This window comes from Vombatus ursinus, unplaced genomic scaffold (genome assembly GCF_900497805.2).
Source record: "Vombatus ursinus unplaced genomic scaffold, bare-nosed wombat genome assembly UNPS02014826.1, whole genome shotgun sequence".
NCBI classification, from domain to species: domain Eukaryota; kingdom Metazoa; phylum Chordata; class Mammalia; order Diprotodontia; family Vombatidae; genus Vombatus; species Vombatus ursinus.
Genome location: NW_020954604.1, coordinates 12980494 through 13003200, shown reverse-complemented (window position 1 = coordinate 13003200; position 22707 = coordinate 12980494). Strand labels below are relative to the sequence as shown.

Below are 22707 nucleotides of genomic sequence, written 5' to 3'. Positions count from 1 at the left end.
AAATCCACCTTAAATTTGCCTCTTTGTGGCTTCCACCCATTTCTCTTGGTGGCTTCCACCCATTTCTCTTGGTTGCCCTGTGGGGCCAAACAAAATGATGACGGTGGGTCCCTTTAGATACTTGAAGACAGCTCTGTGCCACCTTCCTGCCACACTTCCACACTCCCCACTTTCTTCTTTTTCAAGATACACATTCTTTATAATTTCCAGCATTTAATGGGCTGACTTGTTCTGTTTAGCCCCAGGGACCAGTAGAAGTTGCAAAGAGTTAAATGTATATTTGGGTATCTTCCCGAGTCTCCTCTACTTTAAATATCCCCAGTTGCTTCAGCCGGCTCTTGTATCACATGAACTCTAAGGCCCTTCAGAATCCTGGTGACCCCAGATGCTTTCCAACTCTACACATACTGCAGATGAAGGTATCCAGGACCCAAGTATGGAGACACTGGTGCATCCTTAGCCCTAGGAACTGTGCTGCTTTTCACACAGGCCAAGACCACATTAGCTTGCTTGGCTGCCACATCACACTTGCTGACCTATATTGAACTTGCAAGGCCACCAAAACCTCAAGGTGTTTTTCAAACTGCTGTCTTGATTGAGGTATCATTTATACCTCCCATCAGGGCTGGATTCTTCCCCAGCTCTGCCATAGCCATCCTTGCAAATTAGCTTAGGAGAGGTTTCTGTGAATCTTCCCCTTTCTTTACTGTAGGTTATAAGCAACTGTTTTACCTTGGAGAAGACTTGGGAAGACAGGAACCTAGGTACACTAGGTCATTAAGTATGGCCTAGGCTTCCATGCCCTGTCCTTACTGAGGAATCTGGAGATCTCAGGGTTGGAATGGACCTCAGATCATGTAAGAACATATTCTGTAGGCAGACTTTTTTCCCTAGAGACTTGGCAGATTGGGGTTAAAAGGGGGTCGGTCAGTCTGGAGCTATGGGCTATATACTAGAGCTACAATGGAAACAATTCCTTAGCTAGCTCCAGACGGGTATGGCAAGGAGTGAGGGGCCCTGGTCAAAGAAAGCCCAGTCTGAGCCTCTTTCAGGCTCCATGGCCCCCTCCTGAGTAATGAAATCCATTGCTTCTGTTCCTGCCCACTCCTTGGACTCCTATCCAAGAAGCAAACTACCCCTTCCCCAACACATCCCCCAGCTAATTAGTTCATGAAAGACCTGAAACTTGGTGTGATCCAGAATCTTTATTCAGGTAGCTTGAAGACCCTGGGGTGCCCCTACTGGACCAGAGTTATGGCCCCAGGGACACCTGTGCAGAGAACAGGGTCTGCCTTCCTCTCCTGGGAGAGGCTTAGTTACCCCTAGAGTCCAGTCATCTTTTCCACACAGTCAAAGAGCAGGGCTAGAGGAAAATGGATTTGCAGCCCCTCTCTTCCCCCCCTCTTCCCCCCTAGGCTGTAGCAGCATCTTTGGCACTAAGTCTTTCCAGCCAAGTTCGGGGGATGGGATGGGAGGAAGGTGGGAAGAGGCATGTCGACCAAGAGGGTCATTTTCTAGAGGGCAGAGGAAGGCTCCCCCTCCCCTCCTACGTTGTACTCTGAGCACTTTGTTGCACCTTGTCATAATAAATTAATCCATGGAGCCTTTCCCCCACCCCCCCATTCCTGACTTGATATCAGGATGCACACCTGGCAAGCTGAGCAGGAAGCAATTCAAGGAGGAATCAGGCTGCAGGCCCCCCCCAAGAATGAGGCCTGAGCCTTTCTCTTCCCCAGGGCTGGCTTTATGCTACACCAAAAGATTCCAGGGAGGATCCCCACCCCCAGCCTGAATTTTTTCCTCCCAGCACTTGGCAGTCTTGGAATTAAGTCTTCAAGTCTAAATGCAAATACCCCTAGTGGTGTTGCAGGAAAGGTAATTAATGCCTTTGGGGGAGGGAAGAGCCAACTAAACAATTTTGCCTTGGTCTGATCAAACTACTGACAGAGAAACTGGCAAAAACAAAATGAGAAGGAAGAGCTTAGCTAGCTCCCTATCTCGCCAACTAGGCAGGCCCACACATGGGGCAGAATCAGCCCCCTCTCAAACTCTGGCTCAGCAGGAGCCATGGTTCCCTGGGCCTGGACATCCAGCTGATGGCAAAGTTGATTCTCGGAGCAGAGGCTGGGCTGGGCTGGGGTTGGGATTGGGCTAGACTGACCATCTTTGCTGTTCCTTCCTCCCTTGTGTGGCCCATGAGAAGGGATGGGGAAGAGCAAGGGAGGAGTTACAAGTGAACGGCTGTGACTTCTGTTGGGGTGCTGGTCTGACTAGGCTCCTGGTTTCCAGAATATTCTGGAGCTTTAGGGACTGTGACTGCTGTGTCCTGGGCAGCCTCCCGAAGGCTTTCCCTTAGAGCGGCTTCAATCTGCTCCTGGCATGCACGCAGGCAATCCTGGGGTTAGGACAAAGAGAAAGAACAGTTAAAAAGGGCAAAGGGAGGTAAACTGAGAAGGGTACAAGGCTCTGAAGGGGAAAGAAGGTCACTTCCAGCCTTCTCTTATGTGTTCCCATTTGCTCTGGCTGGTGGAGGGTGAGCTAAGAAGAATTATGGTATAGTGGATGATAGTAACTGACTGTGTAGCACTTTAACATTTGCAAAATACTTTTGAGTGTTTTTCAAATTTGAGCCATACAACAACCTTTTGAGTTTGGTCCTGGGGATATATCCCCATTGTACAGATGAGTAGACTGAGGCTTACAGTGTTTAAATGACTTACCTATGGTGACAGCTAGTAAATATCCGAAGGAGGGTTTGAAACCCAGTAATCCTGACTGCAAGGCCAGTCACAGGTTTGTAACCCAGTTCAGACACTTACCAGCTGTGTGACCATTTCCAAGTCACCTAACTTCTCAGCCTCAGTTTCCTTATCTCTAAACTGGGAATAACATCATCTACCCTGAAGGGTTTTAAGGATCAAAGAAAATAATGTGTATAAAGCATGCTATTTAAATCCCAGTTGCTATTATCATTATTATTATTATTATTATTACCACATTTGAAAGGGGGGATGTGAAACAAGGCAGGCTCAGGTCACAGCCCATCCCCAGGAATCTGCCATCGATTCTCAGAAACTGACAAGAGGATGTGGCAAGCAAGAGTAGTGCTGAATTCTCCTCCCTTCACCACAGTCCCTGGGAAGGAGGGGAGATAATAGAGAGAGGGCCTTTTAGGCTTAGAAGTGGGCCACCTGGGATGTGTTTGTTTTTTTCCCCCAAGACAGGGCAGGAGATTGGAAGCTTCCAACCCTCCCTGGGGAACGGAGATGAAGTTACTTATTCAGCCATAGCAGAGTCGGAGATCCTGGCTATTTGAAGGGCATCTCCCCCTGCTGGCTGCTCTAAGAACACCACCTCCGGAGCTGGTCTGATGTGGGGATCACTGAACAACAGACCCCACCTCTGTTGCCCGGCACTCACCACGTCAGTGCCTGTGATCCCTGCCAACAGCTCTGTCAGCTCATCCGAAGACAAGGGGCAGGCAGCCAGGCCCTGCACGGCAGCTCCAATGCTGCCAGTCGCAATCATGGAGGGTGGATACATAGCAAAAGTATAATCTAGAAAGAGATTGGGGATGGGGGTTATTTGTGGGGAATGAGGTCACAGCAACCCCCAGAAAGCAAATACTCTCCTGCCTCAGGGAAGCAAGAAAACTTTGGGGATGGTTAGATGGGAACTATTTAGCAACATCAAACACTTGTAAGAGAGGAAGATTGTGGGCTCTTTCCCTAGAGATAATCAGACTCAGGCACTCATTGGACAACATGGTGTTTTTTGTAAGAGAAAAATAGCCCTCTCTAGTGGCAGAGTTAGAGATGGGATGATAGGAGGTGCGTGTGGAGCATCTAATCCTAAAACAAAAATTCTGGAGGAAGAAGACCCATGCTGCCTTCCCCACATCTACTTCAATCCCAACTGGTACAGACAGCAAGGCCAAGGTACAGGAGAAGGGAAAGGGGGTCTCACCTGTGGCACAAAGGGCCAGAAATGTCTGGGCATGCTTCTTGACCAATGCCCGTCGGTCCAGGGGCACTGGAAGCCGGTGTAGAATCAGTGCCAGGAAGTCGTGAGCAATCACAGCGGCTAGGTCCCACTTGAGCCTCCCTAGGACAATCACTTCCCAGTCCTAGCAGCAGTCAGGGAAGAGAGCAGGTAAGACTTAGTGACTGGGATCGAATGGGATGGCATGACCTAATCCTTGACTAGGAAGAGAGATCAGGTCATTCTACCTAGGGAGAGCCTAGGAAACATGGGGCAAACTGGGAAGCAGATGCATGCTGGAATGCTGAAATATTCTTTCTCAGGGTGGGAATAATTCAGGCATGCCCTGCTTCTTTTCTGAGCTTCAAGGCACTTCTCCAACTTATGGAAAATACTGCCTCATACCCCTATTAAGCACAGCCACTTCTGGAATGGAGCAGAGCCCTGTATGTCTCAGATGAGGTACCAGGACAGGCTTTGTGGGGGAATAAGACTTTGCCAGAGCACAGATCTTCACAACTTCAAGACAGTGTGGAGTTAGGGGTAGTGGTCAGACAAGTAGAAGGAGGCAGAGTACTGATTCCCTTCCCTCACCTCCACAGACACTGAAGAAATAAGACATTGTTCAGGTTCGCTCAAGACAGCCCCAAAGCTACCCATCCCATGACACAGCAGCCCAGCTGCCCCCTGAGGTTCCTCAAAGGAGCAGTTGCCCAACCCAACCCACATCCCCATAGTGGGGTTTGAGGGTCAGGGGTTAGGGAGGGGCAGAAGGGTGACAAGGACCCCCATGGCGACTGTGGGAGTCCAAGGGAAATAGGACCCAGTGCTTTCAGAAACAGTAAATCTAACCCAGCATGCTCACAAAAGGAGGTGGGCACCACCCATCCATCACAGCCAGAGGGCAGAGCAGCTCTAGGCAGAAATGATACCAGGTGAGGAAGCAGAAAGCTCTCCTGTTACCAAGTGTGCCAACTTGCTACCAGGGATACAGACCGTGAGTATTTGAGAGAGCTGTGGGGAATTTGCTTTGGAAGTTTCTCTCAAAGACAGTCGCTTCAACCAAGACACTCTTGGTCAGGACACTCCCATCTGCCCTCCTCTCCCCAATCCTCTTGTCTCATGTTCCCAGCCCTGGCCCCATTTCCGAATTGCACACGAGGATTTCTTCACCATTTTTATCTCAGGAAGAAACTTATGGGTTTGACCCCTTACTGAAACAGAAATGGCAAACCCCCCCCCCCCCCCCCGACAAACACACACCCTCAGCCCCCACCCCTCTCCAGGCCTCTTCCTCCTGGCAGCTAGCCACAGCTCACCGATTCCCTAACTCAGCCTAGAATTCGCCTCACTCTATCCCCACCCCACCACAGTACCAAGCCAAGACCTTCCTGGCTTACAATGAATCAAGCCAAAAGCTGCTCTCTGGCCCCCACAAAGAAATGTTGACCTGAGGCTTAGGACTCTATTCCCCTATGTGAAAGTCAAGAGAGAACTAGAAATATTCCTGAGAATTGGAAAGGGCAGCTATCTAATGCCCTTTCAGGAGTGCTTAGAAGTGGAATCCCCCAGTCACTCCCAAAGCAGCTGAGAGCTCCTGAAAAAAAACTTCACTTTTAAGGCAGCAGGGTATAATGGGAAAAGCACTGTCCTGGCCCACCTCAGCCAACTCCGCCCTTGACTTACCTAGAGAACTTTCAGCAAGTCCTTTACCTCCCTAGCTCTCAAATATCCTCATCTACTAAAGGAAGAGATTGATTCACATAACCTTTCCAACTCTGACATTCTTTGAGTTTAGGCTAGGCCTTCAGAGATAATTTTAGCATGACTCTTCTCCCCTACTCAGGAAGAGGGGTATGAGTAGGGAATATTTTTGTCTCTTCTGACAAATTTATGACCTCATCCTAATTTCCTGTATCCTGCTTACCCTTACCCAAATAAAATTATACATGTGTACATGCATATATATGTGTGTGTTATACATATGTGTATGTGTATGTATGTATACATATAGATACATAAATATATATGCTTTGTAACCTTCAGGCACTATATAAATATTAGTTATTATTCTAATTACTACCCAGAATGGTGAAGCAGAAAAAGTAGTGGACGCCAAGGAGTTAGGAGACTTTAGCTCAAACCTTAGTTCTGACACTAGCTATGTGAACCTGGGCATGTCATATCCCCCAGCTGAGTCTCAGTATTCACATTACCTGCTTTGCCAACATTAAAGCCCTATATCAATGTGGCTTGTTATCTCTATCTGCAAGCCGACAATCTCCAAAGACCTCAACAAAATAAGCAGCTCCTCCACCCTCACAACACCTCAAAAACCAATCTGTTCCAGGACAGAAGTGGCTCCCAAAAAACTCAAGACACATCCCAAAGGGCCATTTGGTCCACTTTCTTTCCCCAACTCCACTCCCAATTTCTTCTTTCTGTCTTGGAACCTGACCCAAGAAGAGAAAGCCAGCTCTCCCCTACCACTCACTCAGCCACTCAGGGCCAAACCCTGAGGTCCCTTTGCCAATCCACCCAGTCAGCTCAAACACTTTGAAGCCTTAGTGGCATAGTAGGCACTTATATGGCCTTCCCCTATACAGACCCTGTATATACAGACCCTGGGAACTTGAGCCAGGGTCAGGATAAAAGGCAGCAGATCAACTCTGGAGGGGTCATGCACAAACCCTCCTCTCCCCCTCCTTCCTCAATTTGCCCCTATTTTGCACTAACCACAAGAGTTTAATGACTCCATCCAGATCCAAAGGGACTAGCACTCACCATTCTCACCTTTCTTGAGGATCTAGAGAACTAGAGGGCTCTCTCTTCTTCCCCCTCACATTTCAGTCCTTACTCTCCCCCAAGTCAAGAGAAGAGAGAATCATAACAGTCCCACACAGTTCCCAGCAAGAGGCCAGGGAGCCGCATCCCGAAATACAGAGGTAGCAGAACTCTCCCCACAAAGTTATGAAAGACCAGTGGTCGGAATGGGAGGGGCAGCCAGAAGGGGAGCATCATTATCACATCGGAAGCAGCTGCAGCTCTCCTCCCAGGCTACCCTGCTCTTACCTTAGGCAATGGGGTATTTTTTTTTTTCTATCTAGCACTAGACCAGCTCTGCAGGGGACAGAGTCCCTAAGGTGTGTGTGAGAAGAAGTAGACAATGAAGGGCTGGGCTGGACTTGTCTTCCTGGCTTAGAAAGAGGGTGAAATGAAGCACCTCAGGCCTTAATTAGTGCCGTCCCCACTTCCAGATTCTGACTTTAATCTCTGAAGATTTTCTTTTCTCTAACAAGGTCAAATCTAAATTATGACAAATACTAAATCCTACCTTGGGAAGTGCAAGTCACCAAGAAGTCACTACCCCTACTGGATTGAACTGGTCTCACTAAAGGACAGAGAGGGGGAGGAGGGCTTGAAAGAAGGAGGAAGCAGGAGTACTAATAACAACTCCACATTTCTTTACCACTTTAAGGTTTACCAAAAAACAAAACAAAACAAACATAAAAAGACTTCCCACAATCCTGTGAGGTTGGTAAATATAAATACTCAGTGTCTTCATTTTACAAATAAGGAAACTGAGGCTCAGAGTGGTTTAAATGATTTGTCTGCCCATAGTCTCACAGCTAATGTTAAACTAGATCCAGATCTCCTGATTTAAGTCCCTGCAAATTCTCTGGCAAAGAACTCCCTTTGACTATACAAACAAGGAGAGATTCAGAAGAACATTACTAGCCAAGCAAAGACAACATCTGAAATACCTTTCTGGCTCTGAAAAAGAACCAAGAAGCAACAACCTATGGAATAATCCCACAGAAGGAAGAGTTCAGTGGGATGGCTGATGTTGGTGCTGGGGGGTTACCCTGTCTACTGCCTACTGTCCCTGTGGATTGATTCAACCCAGATCCTCTTAGCCAGTAAAGAACATGACCACAACCATGGTCTTTCTTAGGACAGGTCATAGCAAAGACTTTTGTCAGTCATAGGTTCTACAACTTTCCCCTCCAGACTGCTCCTGTGTGTAAGGAGGGAATTGGGAGGAAGATGAACAGAATAAGTATAGCTATCTGGAGGGGGCAGGGGCAGTAGAGGTGCCTGTGCATGTTACCCGGAGCTGATGGGGTGTGACGGAGTGGTCGGTGTAGATACATAGCTTCTCCATGGTCAATGGTGTGGTCTCCCGGAGTTTGGAGGCCAACAGCATGCACACTGCACCCAAAAGCTGCAGGTGGCACTTGCGGGTTGGGACACAGGACAGGTAGCGGTCCAGGTAGTTCATCGCCAGGGGGAAGACCTCCTCCTCACATCGCTGCTCCTCGCACACCTTGGGGAGAGGGGACAGTGGCTGTTGGGGCCGGAAGGAAAGGGGTGGGGGCTTAAGGGCTCGGGAGGTAAGGAAAGGGGCTGGAGAACCTGAGAAGACTAGCAGAGAAAACGAAAAAAGAAAGGTGACCAAAAGAACCGATGGGGGAGGAGGCTGCACCCTTTCCCAAATCGGGCCCCCTTCTTCCCCATTCCACCAGGGGTCCCTCACTTCCTCAGGGTTGCCTACTCTCTCCTTTCCCTGTGGGTGCAGGTCCGAGGGGCCCCTCCTTTAGCCTGTCTTAATCTGGACCTTGCCCCCGGGAGAGCAGCAGGATGACTCCGGTGTGACTCCACATCGAGCCTTTTTCCTTCCCCCTGTCCCGGGCCCCCTGACTGTGGGGGGGTGGGGGAAGCAGAGCGCGCGGCGGAAGAGGCACCGGCGATGGCGGGAGAATGGGGACCCGCCCCCCCTCCACACACCCACCCGGGGGAAGGGAGGAGACACTCCTGCCCCCTCCTCCCGCACTTTTCATTTCCCTGTCTGCCGGAACCGCCCCCCACCCCCCACCCCCACCCCGCAACCAGGGACAGGAACCGGCCCTGGGATTGGGGGGAGGGCGGAGAGGAGCCCGAGGCGGCATAGCAAAGGGAATAGTTTAGGGACGGGGGAAGGGAGACACGGGGTGAAGTGGAAGACTCAATATTCCTTGCACCCCAACCACTCCTGGGGCGCAGCTGTCCTGGCTCCATGCGAATAAGCAGAGTCATGGAGTAAAATAACTTGGAAGCTGAAGGGGGTTAGGGATGGTGGAAGAGGGCAATACGGAGCTGGGTGAGCACGATGCCAGGGTCAGAGGGCCAGGATACAGGGGTCGAGGGGCACTCTAATTGGCTGCGGTCAGTGTAGTCCGAACCATTCAGACCGCCCAGGTATCCGGAGCATGGACAGGGGAGAGGGCAAAGGGGAAAGGGGGATCGGGGGGTCCTGGTCGGTCGGTACCTCCAGCATCCAGTATGCCAGCATCTTCCGCATGTGAGGCTTGAGCTCCCTCTGCACGCACTGAAAGTAGGAGGCGCGGGGAACGTAGCGCTCCTCTAGGCGGAGCAAGCTCTGCAGGACGCGCTGGTCCCCCAGTAGCCGAGGGTCCGGCCCGGCCCGGGGCGTCCGCCGAGCCCCCTCAGAGCACAGCAATTCCATTACTGGGTGACGGAGGGGCACGGCGGGAAGCCGAGGACCGGGGCCGGAGAGCAGATGTGGGGCCGAGGAAAGTGTGGCGCGGAGCTGGGGAAGGCGCGGGGCGGCGGGTCTGGCGCTGGCACGGCAGAGCCGCAGCCCCAGCCCGCCCGCCCGGCTTCCCTGACAGGCGCCCCGCCCCTCGCTACGATGTAGCAACCGGTGGAACGCTCCGACGTTGCAACGTTCCAAGGGGGGCGGAGCCCATAGAAGGGGCGCCCGGGAGCCCGGCGGAAAAGGGGAGCACGCAGCTACACTAGCTCGCCCGCGCTGTCACGGTGCTGACGGGGGCGGCTGCAGCAGGCAACCTCGCACGCCTGCTCTCCCAGCTCTGAGGAGCCTGGGCAGCGAGTACGTATTGAAGCTGCAGAGGGGAATGAAAAGTAATGGGCCTCTTTTCAATCAGCTGGGCCTTTCTGTTCTGCAAGTTTTTGACCCGTGTCATCATGGAAATCCTGAGTTCTTCCATTAAGGCCTTTCTTCAAATTGCTATTCATTTGGATAGTCATTCATTCAACAAGTGTGTATTAAGGACCTACTTACACTGTGTATGTGGTGGGGTGACAGGTCAAAAGAGATAAATATCATAATACACCGATCAATACCTGTCATTCCTCCACCTTGTCAGCATTTGAATCATCTGACTCTGGAGAGTCCCTCAAAGTAGGATCTCACAGGTTCTGAATTTCTCCATACAGAACTGAGGTAGCCCATCTGAGCTCTAATTTGTGAAAAGTCAAGTCTAAGTTGTAATGCCCCAAATATGGGGGTCCCACTTTGCCCTGGCTCCTCAGACTTAGGGTCATTGGGGGAAAAAAGGGTCATTAGGACAATGACCTTTTAAATAAGAGCTAAATTCTAATCATGGGGGTCTTATCTATTTTTGTGTCCTGGACCACTTTGGCAGTGCAGTAACACCTTCGGTGACCCCTTCTCAGGATAATGTTTTTAAATGCATAAAATACCATACAGATAACAGATTAAATAGTTATCAAAACAAAAAAAAAATTCATGGACCCCAGGTTAAGAACCCCTGCAGATGATACTTTTATCTTTCTATCAATCGGGAAGATTGCCAGGGAGAAGTGGGAGGGGGAGGACGACTTGCCTAAGCATTCCAGAAGCACTTGTCTCTAGAATTTCCTAGAAATACCCTAGTTTCTAACTTGGTTCCTGTCTGTTCTCCAAAGTTGTGCAGAAGGACCCAGTCTTTGTAAGGTAGTGTGAAGTCACTGAAGGGTGATTTATTGAAGTAATCACCTGCCCTTCTTTTCTAAAAAGGAATGGATCATAGCCAAAGTTGTACATAAGGAAGAATGCTAACCAGACACTAGAAGTAGTGAGGGAGAAAGACTACGTATAATCTTTTTTCCTGCAAACATTTAAGGATAGAAGAACATCACTGATTTCTTTATTGCCCCCTTCTCCCTAATATATCACAATTCTGGCCCCAGGCCTGGGCTCAGGCCATTCCCTCCCACCTAAAATCACCTTCCCGCTCCTCTTTGCTTATCTGAGCCCTGCCCATAGTTTAAGGCCCAATTGAAGCCTCACCTCCTTACTCTGGTCCACAGGGATCTCTCCCTTTCTGCAGCAAATTTTATGTACAACCACTGGACATATCATAGCTTTAATTTCTCCAAATATATCTCCCCCAACAACACTGTAAGCTCCTTAAGGGCTTTTTAATTTTTGTTGTACAGTATTCTGATTCTTAGAAAACTGGAAATTCAAATAAAGCTGTATTGTAAATTAGAACACCCCATTCCTCATCCTTTCTGAATAAAGGAGATTTTTGGGGAATGACACATAATTAAGCTTTTGCATATGCATAGCATTTGAAATTTCAAAGGGACTTTCATAGCTTATTTATTTCATAGTTATTTGGTATGCTAGCTCTATATTCCCTGATTGACCCTTTATCACACTCTCCACAACTGCTATTCCAAACCTTTCCTAGGTCTTCAAACCCAAGGTGCCTAAGTAACTCCAGGGTCCTCAACTCTTCCCCTCTACCCTTTCTTTTTTCATCCTCCAATCTCTTCTCTGACAAAAGTAGCCCTCTTCCTTCCAAAGCCAATTAACTCTCCTACTTGACTCCTGAAATCTCTCATCTCATCTGAGAGTTTGCTCACATTATCTCTCTCTGTTTCTGTCTCTCTGTCTCTGTCTGTCTCTCTCCCCGACCCCATGACAATCTCCCCTAATCCACAAATTCTTTTCCAGATGCCTACAAATATGCCCAATCTCCCCCATCTAAAAACAAAACAAAACAACAAAAAAAAAACCCATTCACCTGACTGCCATCCCCTCACACTATAGGCTTTTATCTTTCACCCCAGCTGAATTCTTAGAAGGTAATCTATACTCCCTGTGTCAATTTCCTCACTTTTCATTCATTTCTCAATACCTTCCTAATATTATTTCTGACTTTACCACTTGATTGAAACTACCTTCTCCCAAGGTTATATTCTCTTAACTGTTCAATCCATTTTCTCAGGCTTCATTCTGTTACCTAGGTATGTAATAAATCCTTCCTCCTTTATTGAATGACCATTCAATCAATGAAAAAGGATTTATTAAGCACCTCTCTAACAGTTACTGTGCTATTCTTTCTTCCTACTTGTTTGACTATTCCTTCTCAGCTTCTTTTGCTGGTTCATCATCTCATTCTAGAGTGCACATTCCCCAGCTTCTGTCCATTTTCTCTACATTTTCTATCTTGGTGATCTCTTCAACTCCCATGTATTCAATTATCACCTCTGCAGACTCCCAAATGTATATAACCACCCCTAATCTTTCTTCTGAAATCTAGTCCCATATTACCAATTTCCTTGATGAGCATCCCCATCTACATACCCAATAGGCACCTCCAATTCAATATATCCAAAAGTGGCACTCATGTTTATCCCCAAACCCATCCCTTTCCCACACTTCCCTATTCCTGTTAAGGGTACCACTATCTTTCCAGTCACCTAGGCTCATACCTTAGAGTCATCTTCACCTTCTACCATTTCCTTAACCAAATCAGTTGCCGAGTCTTGTCTATTCTACCTCCAAAAAACCTCTAAAATCCATCCTTTTCTCTCTACGGACCCAGCCTTTCTCCTAGTGTAGACCCCCATCCCCTCTAATCTGGACTATTTCAGTAGCCTCCTAATCAGTCTCTTCAATTCCAGTCTCTGCCTTTGTGAATTCATTCTCCATACTACTGACAAATTGACATTTTTAAAGCACAGGTTTGATCATGTCATATATCAACATACACACATCCCTACTCATATATCTAATGCCTTACACCTTTAAAATGAAATTCAAAATTTTCAGCCTGGCATTTAAGGTCCTACATAATTAGGACAGAGCCTTCCTGTCCAGACTAAAGTCACATCATCCCCTTCATGAATTCTCCCTTCCTACAAGAACTCAGCTGTTAGCTGTTACCTATACCCAATATTCCATCCCTTCATTCTCTACAATTGCATAACTGGTCCCCCATATATGGACTGAATCAATAAACAAGCATTTATTAATCATTATTATATGCCAGAAGCCCTGGGGATGCAAGGAAAAAACACAAATAGTCCTTGCCCTCAAAGACATGCACTTACTGCTTTCTCACTTCTGCCTCATAGGCTCCCTGGCTTCCTCAAGGCATAGGCAGCTGCCACTTCTCTCATGCAACCTCTCCTGTCCTCCCAAGTTATTAGAGGTCTCTCTCTGTGTGTCTTGAAATTACTTCACATTAGACCAAGCACTAGTCCCTATAAGTGGTCCAAAAACATGATTAGTTTTCAAAAGAAGAATGGCAAACTACAAATGACCATATAAAAACCATGCTCCAAATTACTAATAAAAAGATAAATGCAAGTGGAAATAGCTCTGAAGTTTCACTGTCAAAATGACAAGAGGGATGATCAATGTTGTAAGGGTCATGGGAAAACAGGTACATTAATACACTGTTGATGGAGCTATACATTTTTCCAACCATTCTACAAAGTAATTTGAAATTATGTTAAGAAAATTATTAAACTGATTATACCCTTCTACCCAGAGATCCCATTGACAGACCTATACCCCAAGGAGATCAAAGATAGGCCAAATACTCTAGTATCACTTTCTGAAGTAGCAAAAAACTGGAAACAAAGTAGATACCCCTTGATTATGAACTGGTTTAAACAAATTGTTGTAGATGAGTGAAATTAAGTATTAATGTGCCATACGAAATGGATGAAATCCCTCCATTCATATTGCTCCCAAGCTAGTTTAGGGTTTCATTGTCATCCTTTGACCATAACAAACTAAAACTCTCTACTATCACTAAGAAAAAATACAAATTCTTCAGAGTGGAATTTGAGGCCTACTACATTTGGCTCCAACCTTCCTTTCCAGCCAAAATGAATTAATTACTTGCCATTCCCCAATCTACTTCTGGCTCTTCCTGCCTCTGTGCATTTGAATAGGCCATATCACCACCACCACCACCACCACCACCCCATGCCTGGAATGGCCTTCCTCTACATTCCCCTCATTGAAATTGCCCCCCTTCCATCAAAGACCAAGTCCAATACTGTTTCTTCCATGAAAGATTCCCTGATAACCACATCCCCTTCCAAATCTCTTATTCTCTTTTTTAAAAATATCCCCTAAGCACGTAGCACAATCTATTCAATTTAACAAACTTGTATGGCAGCTGTCTGAGTACATCTTATCCTCCTATGAAATCATAAAGTTCTTGAGGTCAGGGACTAAGTCATTTTTCATCTTTCCATCCCTATTCCCAACACAGAATGAATTCAATTTAACTGAAAGGAGGGAGGGACATTTTTTTCCCATGAGGACCAGGAAATAAGATGGTTTCTAATGGAACAATGGAGTGTCTGGTCAGCACTAGAAGTGTATGGTTCTGATCCAGGTCCAAGTCTTGGCTCTACCATTTACCAATCATGTCACCCTGAACACATCACTTTGCTTTTCTGAGCCTCAGTTTCTTCCTCTGCAAAATGGAGATATCAATTCTTCTACTAACCTCTCCAGTAGATTATGGTGATGAAAGCACTTTATTAGCCTTACACTGCTGTATGAGTATGAATCATTATTACCTCAGAACCTCTTAGCACCATGGTAAGAACAAAGGCTAGGATGAGAAATCCCAGTGAGTACAACTTTTTGAGGGAGTCACTTGTTCTGCCAAACCTCAAATCTGCTCTGACTTTCCTGGAATCAGAGGTTTTTCCTGGTGGATCCAAACTTCATGAAAGAAGTCAACAACTGACCTATTGGAAAATTAGCCAGAGCAGAGAAAGCAGAAAGGCATTTCCTGATTAAGTCAATGGGGGGTTTCCATGATTTACCCCAAATCCAATGAAAATATTTCTCTTCACATATTTCCTAATAGAAAAAGATAAAAAGCAAGGCAAGAGGCAAAATAGCTGAGGTTTTCTCTACCACTTGCAACATTCCTGAGAAAAAGAAAGGAAATAAAATGTTAAGGCCAGGACGATAAGTCTTAAGGAAGAACACATCATCATTATTACTTTGGGAAGGCACTCTTGTAATTAGCACTAGACTCAGAGTCAGAAGACCTTGGTCCTAGTTCTGGCTCTGCCACTGACCCAACTAGGTGACCTTAGGCCAGTCACTTAGCTTTGATGAGTCTCTGTTTCTTCATCTCTCAAATGGGGGTGAATGCATTGGGACAAGCTATATCCCATAGGGGTTCTGAGGAACACTCTTTGTCATTCACAAAATATCATCATCATCACCACCACCATCATCATAATTCTTGTTTTTCCTTCTGAACAATAAAGAGGAGGGACAAGGGAAGGGACCAGGGAAGCTCCTTCTAGATCTTACATTCTAAGCTTCCAAGATTCTATCACCACCACACTGCCACTGCCCAGCTAGGTGCTTTGATACAAAAAAGAAAACCTGTCCCCCGACCTCAAGAAGTTCACAATATGAAGTAGATTCACAAAGAACAGTATCAAAATCAGATTTCATAGTTCACAACAATATCTTTTATCTAGACAGGAATTAAACTTTACTAAGACCTGTGTGACTTTAGCTACATCACTTAACCTGGCCTGGCCTCAGGGACCTCCTTTGTAAAATGAGACTGGACTAGATATACTTTGAGGTTCCTTCCAGCTCAAACTCTAGGATCCTAAAGTCTTTTGCCCACAATGAAGCCAAGTGGGAACTCGTTAGAGGAGGGACAATTCCCATTTTATAAATGAGGAAATAAGTCTCAGAAAAGTGTCATGACATGCTATAATATACTGAAGGCAGGATTCAAACCCAATTCATCTAACCCCAAGACCTATGTTCTCTCTACTACACCAGTTGTCCAGTATTTTAAAAAACTTACAACATACAATATATAATATTTTGGTATGGGATTCCCAAAATGTACAAGCATTTTGTGTTTTTTTGTTTATGGATTCTAGTTCTGGCTCTAACATTAACTTACTTTATCAGTCTAGGATATCTTACTGTAGCTTTCTGGTCCTCCATCTTTCCATCTGTAAAACGGAGAGAGAAATAATTTTCTGCAAAAAATCAGTGTGATTCCCCGACAGGGTACCTAGTAATAAAAGGCATGAAAATACTTTAAAAGTTCAAGTATTATGGAAGTTAAAAAGTAATTATTACAATAAAAGTCTCCTTTATGGCCTAATTTGCTGAATATTCATTTGAGAGTTATTATATACTATAGCATTTATAAAGTATATTTATAAAATTCTCATTTGAATTACATATCTTATATATATCTTACATATATAACTCAAATAGGTAGAATATCAATATGTACATGTACAAATATGCCACATATATTCAAATTTTCTAAGAATTAAAAAACTATTATAAAAATCACAAAACTAAATATTACTGAACAGAGTGTCATTTCAGTTTGATGATTCTGAAGGTATTTCAGGATCTTGCAAGGGATTTATAAGGTCCTCATTATGAATCTTAATCTTTTGCCCAATAAAACCACAGAATGCTATAGCTAGACATAAGCACCTAAAATGTTAGAACACAGAGCTTAGAAAGTTAGCACTGTAATGGATATTAGAACAGAGAATGTTAGAACATAGAATGTTAGCGCTGGAGAGACCATCTAGAAACCATCTAGTATTGGTACATCTAATTCCTAGGATCTGTTAACTTGTGTTTTATTTTTAATTGATAACTTTTTCAATATAGTTTCTTTTGTAATCAATTATTATGTATTAATTTGTATATTTTATTTTATAATATTTATATTAATGATAATTACTATGTATGTTTTATGTATTTAAGAACTCATTCTGAGAAGGGATCTATAGATTTCACCAGATTGTCAAAGGAGATCTACAGCACAAAAAGGCTAAGAACCCCAGAGCCAGTTCATTCCTCTCACTCTGCAGATGAGGAAACTGAGGCCTAGAGAGAGGAAAAGAACAGTCTGAAGTCATATTGAAAGGTATAGGAGGCTGGGCTCAATTTTTACTGATCCAATAAATGTATCCTAAAAGTATAAGGCTTGTTGACTCTGGTTATATCATAGAAACAGAGTGAAGAGAATTTTTTTTAATGTTTTGAGCATTCTTAGTTTTTTGGTTATCCAGGTTCTAGATAAATGGAACTAAGTGAAACTACTTTTTCTATCCTCAGAGTTCTCATAGCATTTTGCCTGGCTTTCCTTTGCTCCCATGACACTCTGCTTTCTGTAATATTTGTATATATGTCTTATCTTCTCCTTTTACTGTAAATTCCATGAGAGTACTGACTATATTTTTTCATCATCTTTGTATCCCTAACATCTAAACCTTCCCCCGCCTATAGCAGGCAATTTATATATGTGGGTTCATTTGAATTGTTTCATTATTACTTTCATTATTACATACTGTCTGCCATATGGGGTTACTATTCTAAGGCATGCGGTAAAGTGAGAACCTGGGCTTCAGATGTGGATGAGGAGATAATGGTGCAGCAAAAAGTCTAATAAGAGAACACAAGTTTTCAAGATGGTGCTTGAGCCATCTAGTGCTGGTTTCTTGCAACATTTATTGAGCCATGGTTGTAGAGAGACAAAAATGAAATAGGCCCTGCCCTCAGGTAGCTTACATTCTATCAAGGAGGAAAACAAACATAAAAAAGATAAGTAAATGAAAAATAATTTCTGCATAGGGCACTGGCGGGGGTTGAGGGGTGGGAAGAGCTCAGAGGAAAGGAGGGAAGAGGCCAGGATAGGCCTAGTGAAGGAGGTAGTATTTGATCTAAGATTTTATGAGTTGGAGGTGAAAAATCTCCCCTGATGCCTGGGCATAATCTTACCTCACCCTGTGCCTTAGAATAGGAATCCCAAATGGAATATTTTATCCTAGAGGCAAGAGGAAGCTACTGGAACTTCTTGAGAAGGGGAGTGACATGTCTAGACCTGTGCTTTAGGAATATCAATTTGGAAGCTTTGTGGAGGGCAGATGGAAGAGGGGAGGGACCAGAGGCAGGGTGAGCAAACATAAGTCTATTATAATAGTCCAGGTGAAGAGGTGCCGAGAGCCTGAACTACAGCTATGACTGTGTGAATGGCAAAGATGACATCAAACAGTCAATCAATAAGTATTTATTAAGTGCTTATTAAGCTTCAGGCACTGGGCAAAGTGCTGGGGATACAAAGAAAGGCAAAAACAGCTCCTGCCCTCAAGGAGCTCAGATTCTAATGGGGGAGAGAACATGGAAATAACCAGGTACATACAAGATATGTACAGAATAGATGGAAGATAATCCCAGGAGGCAGTTCCATGGCTCACTGGATATAGTGCTGGGCCTGGAGTCAGGAAGATTTGAGTTCAAATCCAGCCTCAGACACTTGGTAGTTGTGTGAACCTGGGCAAGTCACTTAACTGGAGGAAATGGCAAACCACTCCAGTATCTTTGCCAAGAAAACCCCATGGACAGTATTGGCATGCTATAGTCCACAGGACACAACTAAAAAACAACAATCTCAGAGGGGAAGATATGAGCAGCTGGGAGGGTGGGGACAGATGGGGAAAGGCATAAGGTAGGATTTGACCTGAATCCTCACGTATGTGAGTGATGTTGTATAATAAAAATTATAAAATTTGACAACTGGTTGGATATGTAGGGTGAAAGTGAGAAGATAAGGATGACATCAGAGGTATGAGTCTAGGCAGATAGAAAGCTGATGGTGTTCTCACAAACAGGGAAGTTAGGAAGAGAGAAGGGTTAAGGGTGATACTGGGAAAAATATGAGTTCTGGTTTTTGTGTTTGAGATATTCACAAGACATTAGTTAGAAATGTCTAATTGCTGTGGGGCTTTAGAATTCAGACAGACTCAGGCTAGATATCCATTAGATAGCCTTGATCATAAATTGTTTCATTCTTTACATGTGTGTCGCCAGTGCCTTACACTGTACCTGGCATATCATAGGTGCTTAATAAATGCTTGTTGGTTGACTAATTGATTGATATGGGGCAATCTGTATAGGAATGACTGTTGAACACTGGGGAGCTGATGAGATCACCAAAAAAAAAGATTAGAAAAGCTAAGATGTAAAGGAACCTAGAATGTCAGAGTTGGAAGGAACCTTAGAGATCACCTCGTCCAATCTCCTCATGTTATAATAGAGGAAAATAAGGCTTAGAAAAGAGAAGTGACTTGTCCAATTTTACAAAGCAATTTTTTTTTTGAACCAGACTTGTGATTTCATTGGTATAGAGGACTTTGGATGAGCAAAGTGAAGACCCAGAAAAGAAAGTACTTGCCACCAAAGTTCATGGCACCATTGAATGGTTCACCATTGGAAAGTGATAGGATTTTATCAGTGGAAATGACATAAAGAACAGGCATTACCAACTGTTTTGCCACTGCACCCCGAGGAACATGGGACATTTCCATCTGACTAGCTTCTGAAACTTTCTATATATGTTCTGCCCCCCCATTAGAATGTGAGAGACTTGAGAGCAAAGACTGTCTTACTTTTCTATTAGTATCCTCAGCACTTAGCACAGAACTTTGTATACAGAAGTCTTAATGTTTTTTCATTCTTTGGCACCTGCTTTGAAATGTATAGTCTTAGAGGGCAGGGTTACACAGCCAGTATATCTCAGAGGGGTTTATGATGAAGAAAAGGGGCTACAAAAACAAATAAGATGGGTGGCAGCTAGGTGGCACAGTGGATAGAGCATTGGCTCTGGAGTCAGGAGGACCTGAATTCAAATCAGACACTTGACACTTACTAGCTGTGTGACCCTGGGTCACTTAACCCCTTTGCCTAGCCAAAACAACAACAACAACAACAACAACAAATAAGACAGGTCCCTGCCCTCAAGGAGCCTGCAATCTAGAATAAGAGATGAATACATATGTAGATAAATATGATACAAATGAGAATATTATAAGATCACAAAAGTACTGTCTGATAAGATGAAGAAGACCATATTTATAAGGCTGTGCTAGGGAAAGTACCAAGCAAGTAAGAGAAACCTGCTTGGTAAGATCTTCTAGTCTAATGGGAATGTAATGATGGTAAATCAACATTCATTCATGGAGCAAGTATCTATTAAATGCTTTACTTGGGAAGATAGGAAGAAAGGAAACAAGCATTTACCAAGTGCCTACTATGTGCCAGGCACTGTGCTAAGCACTTTATAGATAGCGTCTTATTTGATCGTTACAACAACACTAGGATTTAGGTGCAATTATTATTCCCATTTTATAGTAGAGAAAACTGAGATAGCAGTTAAGTGAGCTGCCAAGGGTCATACAGCTTTCTTAAGTTCTGAGGCTACACTTGAATTTAGGTCTTCCTGACTCCAGGCCCAGTGCTCTTTCTACTGAACCAGCTAGCAATCTCCAAGACAAGGTTCTTTATTGTCTCTATGTCAAGCATACAAAACAGAATTTACAGAACCTACCAGAAATCATTCAGGGTGTGTGTGTGTGTGTGTGTGTGTTTGATGGAAAGTATGAGCAGTAAGTGGGAGGGTATGAGAGTCAAAAGTTGGCCACCTCACCTCCAGTCATTCTGCAAAGGAGGAGGTGGGATCACCAAAGTACAAACAGCAATCAATTTGGAGAAGTAGCCAAACAAAGGTCTGGTCTTTAGGGATCAGATAAAAAACTGAAATGAGGAGTGAACTCCCCCACCTCTGCTTTTTCCTCCCTCCATGGAGGGCAGCAGCATGGTGTTATGGAAGGAAATACTGTATTTAAATCCCACCTCTGCTACCCATGGTCTACCCATGTGACCATGGACAAGTCAATTAATCCCTCTGGGTTTCAGTTTCTTTATATGGAAAATGAAGGGGCTGTATTAGACGAGCTCTAAGGACCTTGCCAGTTCCAAATCTTTGACTGTGACTGCTACACATCTTCCTTACCTGGGACAAGTAAGTCCCCCACTCACTACCTTTGTCATCTTGGGGAGGTCAATGACTCTGGGTTTCAGTTTCATCATCTGAAAAGTGAGGGAGTTTGGACTAGACCCAAAGGTCTCTTATAGCTCCAAAACCATGATACTTGTTTAGTTTTTTCAAATGTGTCCAACTCTTTATGACCCCATTGCCCATAGCATGTCATCTCTTTTTATCATTTTAGTAATATCCCTGGAGTTTTCTCGGCAAAGATACTGAAGTGGTTTGCCATTTCCTTCTCCAGTAGATTACCTTTTGTAAGAACTCTCCACTATGATCTGCGCATCTTGGGTAACCCTGCACGGCGTAGTTCATAGTCTCATTGAGCTAGCAAGCCCTTCTGCCACAACAAGGCAGTGATCCAAGGGGGAAGGCCATGATCCTATGATCCCCCAAATGCTAAACTACTGAGTAAGTCCCTCCATCTTCATAGGTCTCATTTTCCTCATCTGTAAAATGGGAGTGTGGGGGGAAGACTGACTATACAATGATCTTATGATCAAATAATGGTTCTCTGGGATCATTTGACCCTGCTGTTCTGAGAGTCTACAACAGAATTCAACTTCTTGGCCAAATAGCTTATATAAAGAAATTTATCCAGGTAGGAAAGGAGATGCCACTCTTAGCTGAACTCCACTATTTCCCTTCTCCACTTTGACATTTCTATTAGTGGCACCACCATTCTCCAGTATCAGAACCCCAAAGTCACCTTTGACACCTCACTCTGCTTTATCCTCTATTTAACCATAGAATCCTATTATAGAATCATAGATGTAGAGTTGAGATGGATCCTAAAGATTATCCCTTTCATTTTACTGATGAGGAAACAGAAATCCAGATAAGCCAAGTGACTCACCACCTAAGGTCAAATAGGTAGTGATGGAGTCAGAATTTGAACTCAGGTCCTGGGACTCCCATCAGTGTTCTTTCTACTTCAGCATACTTCACCTGCTATTGTCCAGCAGATTCTTTCTCTGAAATGCCTGTTGTATCTAAACCTCCTTTCACATTTTCAGAGCCACCCCTCTAATCTTTATTATTATCAGGAGGTTGTAATCAATGTCCTCTAACTTTAAGGTCCTTTCTAACTTTAAAACCTAGGAGCCTACGACCCCTAGGACCCCTAGATTATTCTTGCAACAGTATCTTACCAAGGCCCCTCTGCCTCAAAATCTCCCCCTATCTGGTTAGCAAGGCTATTGGATTAGTTCATCTTCCTTAGGAACCTTTTTTATCACCCCAGTCTCCTGCCCAGAAAAGCACAATGTCTCCCTATTGAAGATCAGATCTAATTCCTCCAAGCTTGGTACTCAACAGGCTCCAAGCTGACTATCCAATTCTATCTCTCTTACAACTCAACTCCTCCACCAATCGGGCTATTTTGCCTCCTTACAATCCTCCACATATGTCCTGTTCATTCCTTGTTGTTTATCCCAGTTCGAGCGATCCTTCAAAGCCCAACCCCAATGAATGCTCCGACCCAAACTAACCTGGAGAGCTTCTGAGCTAAATATTTGGTCCAATGCCTACATTTTACAGACAAAGAAAGTGAGGCCCAGGGAAAGGAAATCAATTAATCAAAAAACATTTATTAAGCTACTATGAGCCAGGCACTGTGCTAAGCACTGGGGATATAAAAAGAGGCAAAAGACAGTCCTTGCCCTCAAGGGAGCTTACAATATAATGGAGGAGACATCTTGCAAATGAAAACAGGCTGTGTGTGTGTGTGTGTGTGTGTGTGTGTGTGTGTGTGTGTGTGTGT

The 22707-nt window shown here is 44.7% G+C and overlaps 1 protein-coding gene across 6 annotated transcripts in view; it reads right to left on the bottom strand.

Annotated features, from left to right (window-relative positions):
• Positions 1 to 1186: 1186 nt before the first annotated feature.
• CCND3 (cyclin D3) overlaps positions 1187 to 22707 on the bottom strand; it is a 121323-nt gene continuing 99802 nt past the window's right edge. The window contains exons 1-5 of one of the 6 annotated variants that reach the window (XM_027838443.1): positions 15993 to 16044; positions 8093 to 8308; positions 3967 to 4126; positions 3421 to 3557; positions 1187 to 2395 (exon numbers count right to left, since the gene is read on the bottom strand). In XM_027838443.1, the coding sequence (XP_027694244.1) occupies positions 2228 to 2395; positions 3421 to 3557; positions 3967 to 4126; positions 8093 to 8263 (636 nt within the window). In that variant the 5' untranslated portion in view covers positions 8264 to 8308; positions 15993 to 16044 and the 3' untranslated portion in view covers positions 1187 to 2227. Of the gene's footprint in view, positions 2396 to 3420; positions 3558 to 3966; positions 4127 to 6765; positions 6951 to 8092; positions 8309 to 8518; positions 8560 to 9289; positions 9520 to 15992; positions 16045 to 22707 lie in introns of those variants that run through there. The other 5 variants (XM_027838441.1, XM_027838445.1, XM_027838444.1 and 2 more) reach the window with 5 other exon arrangements.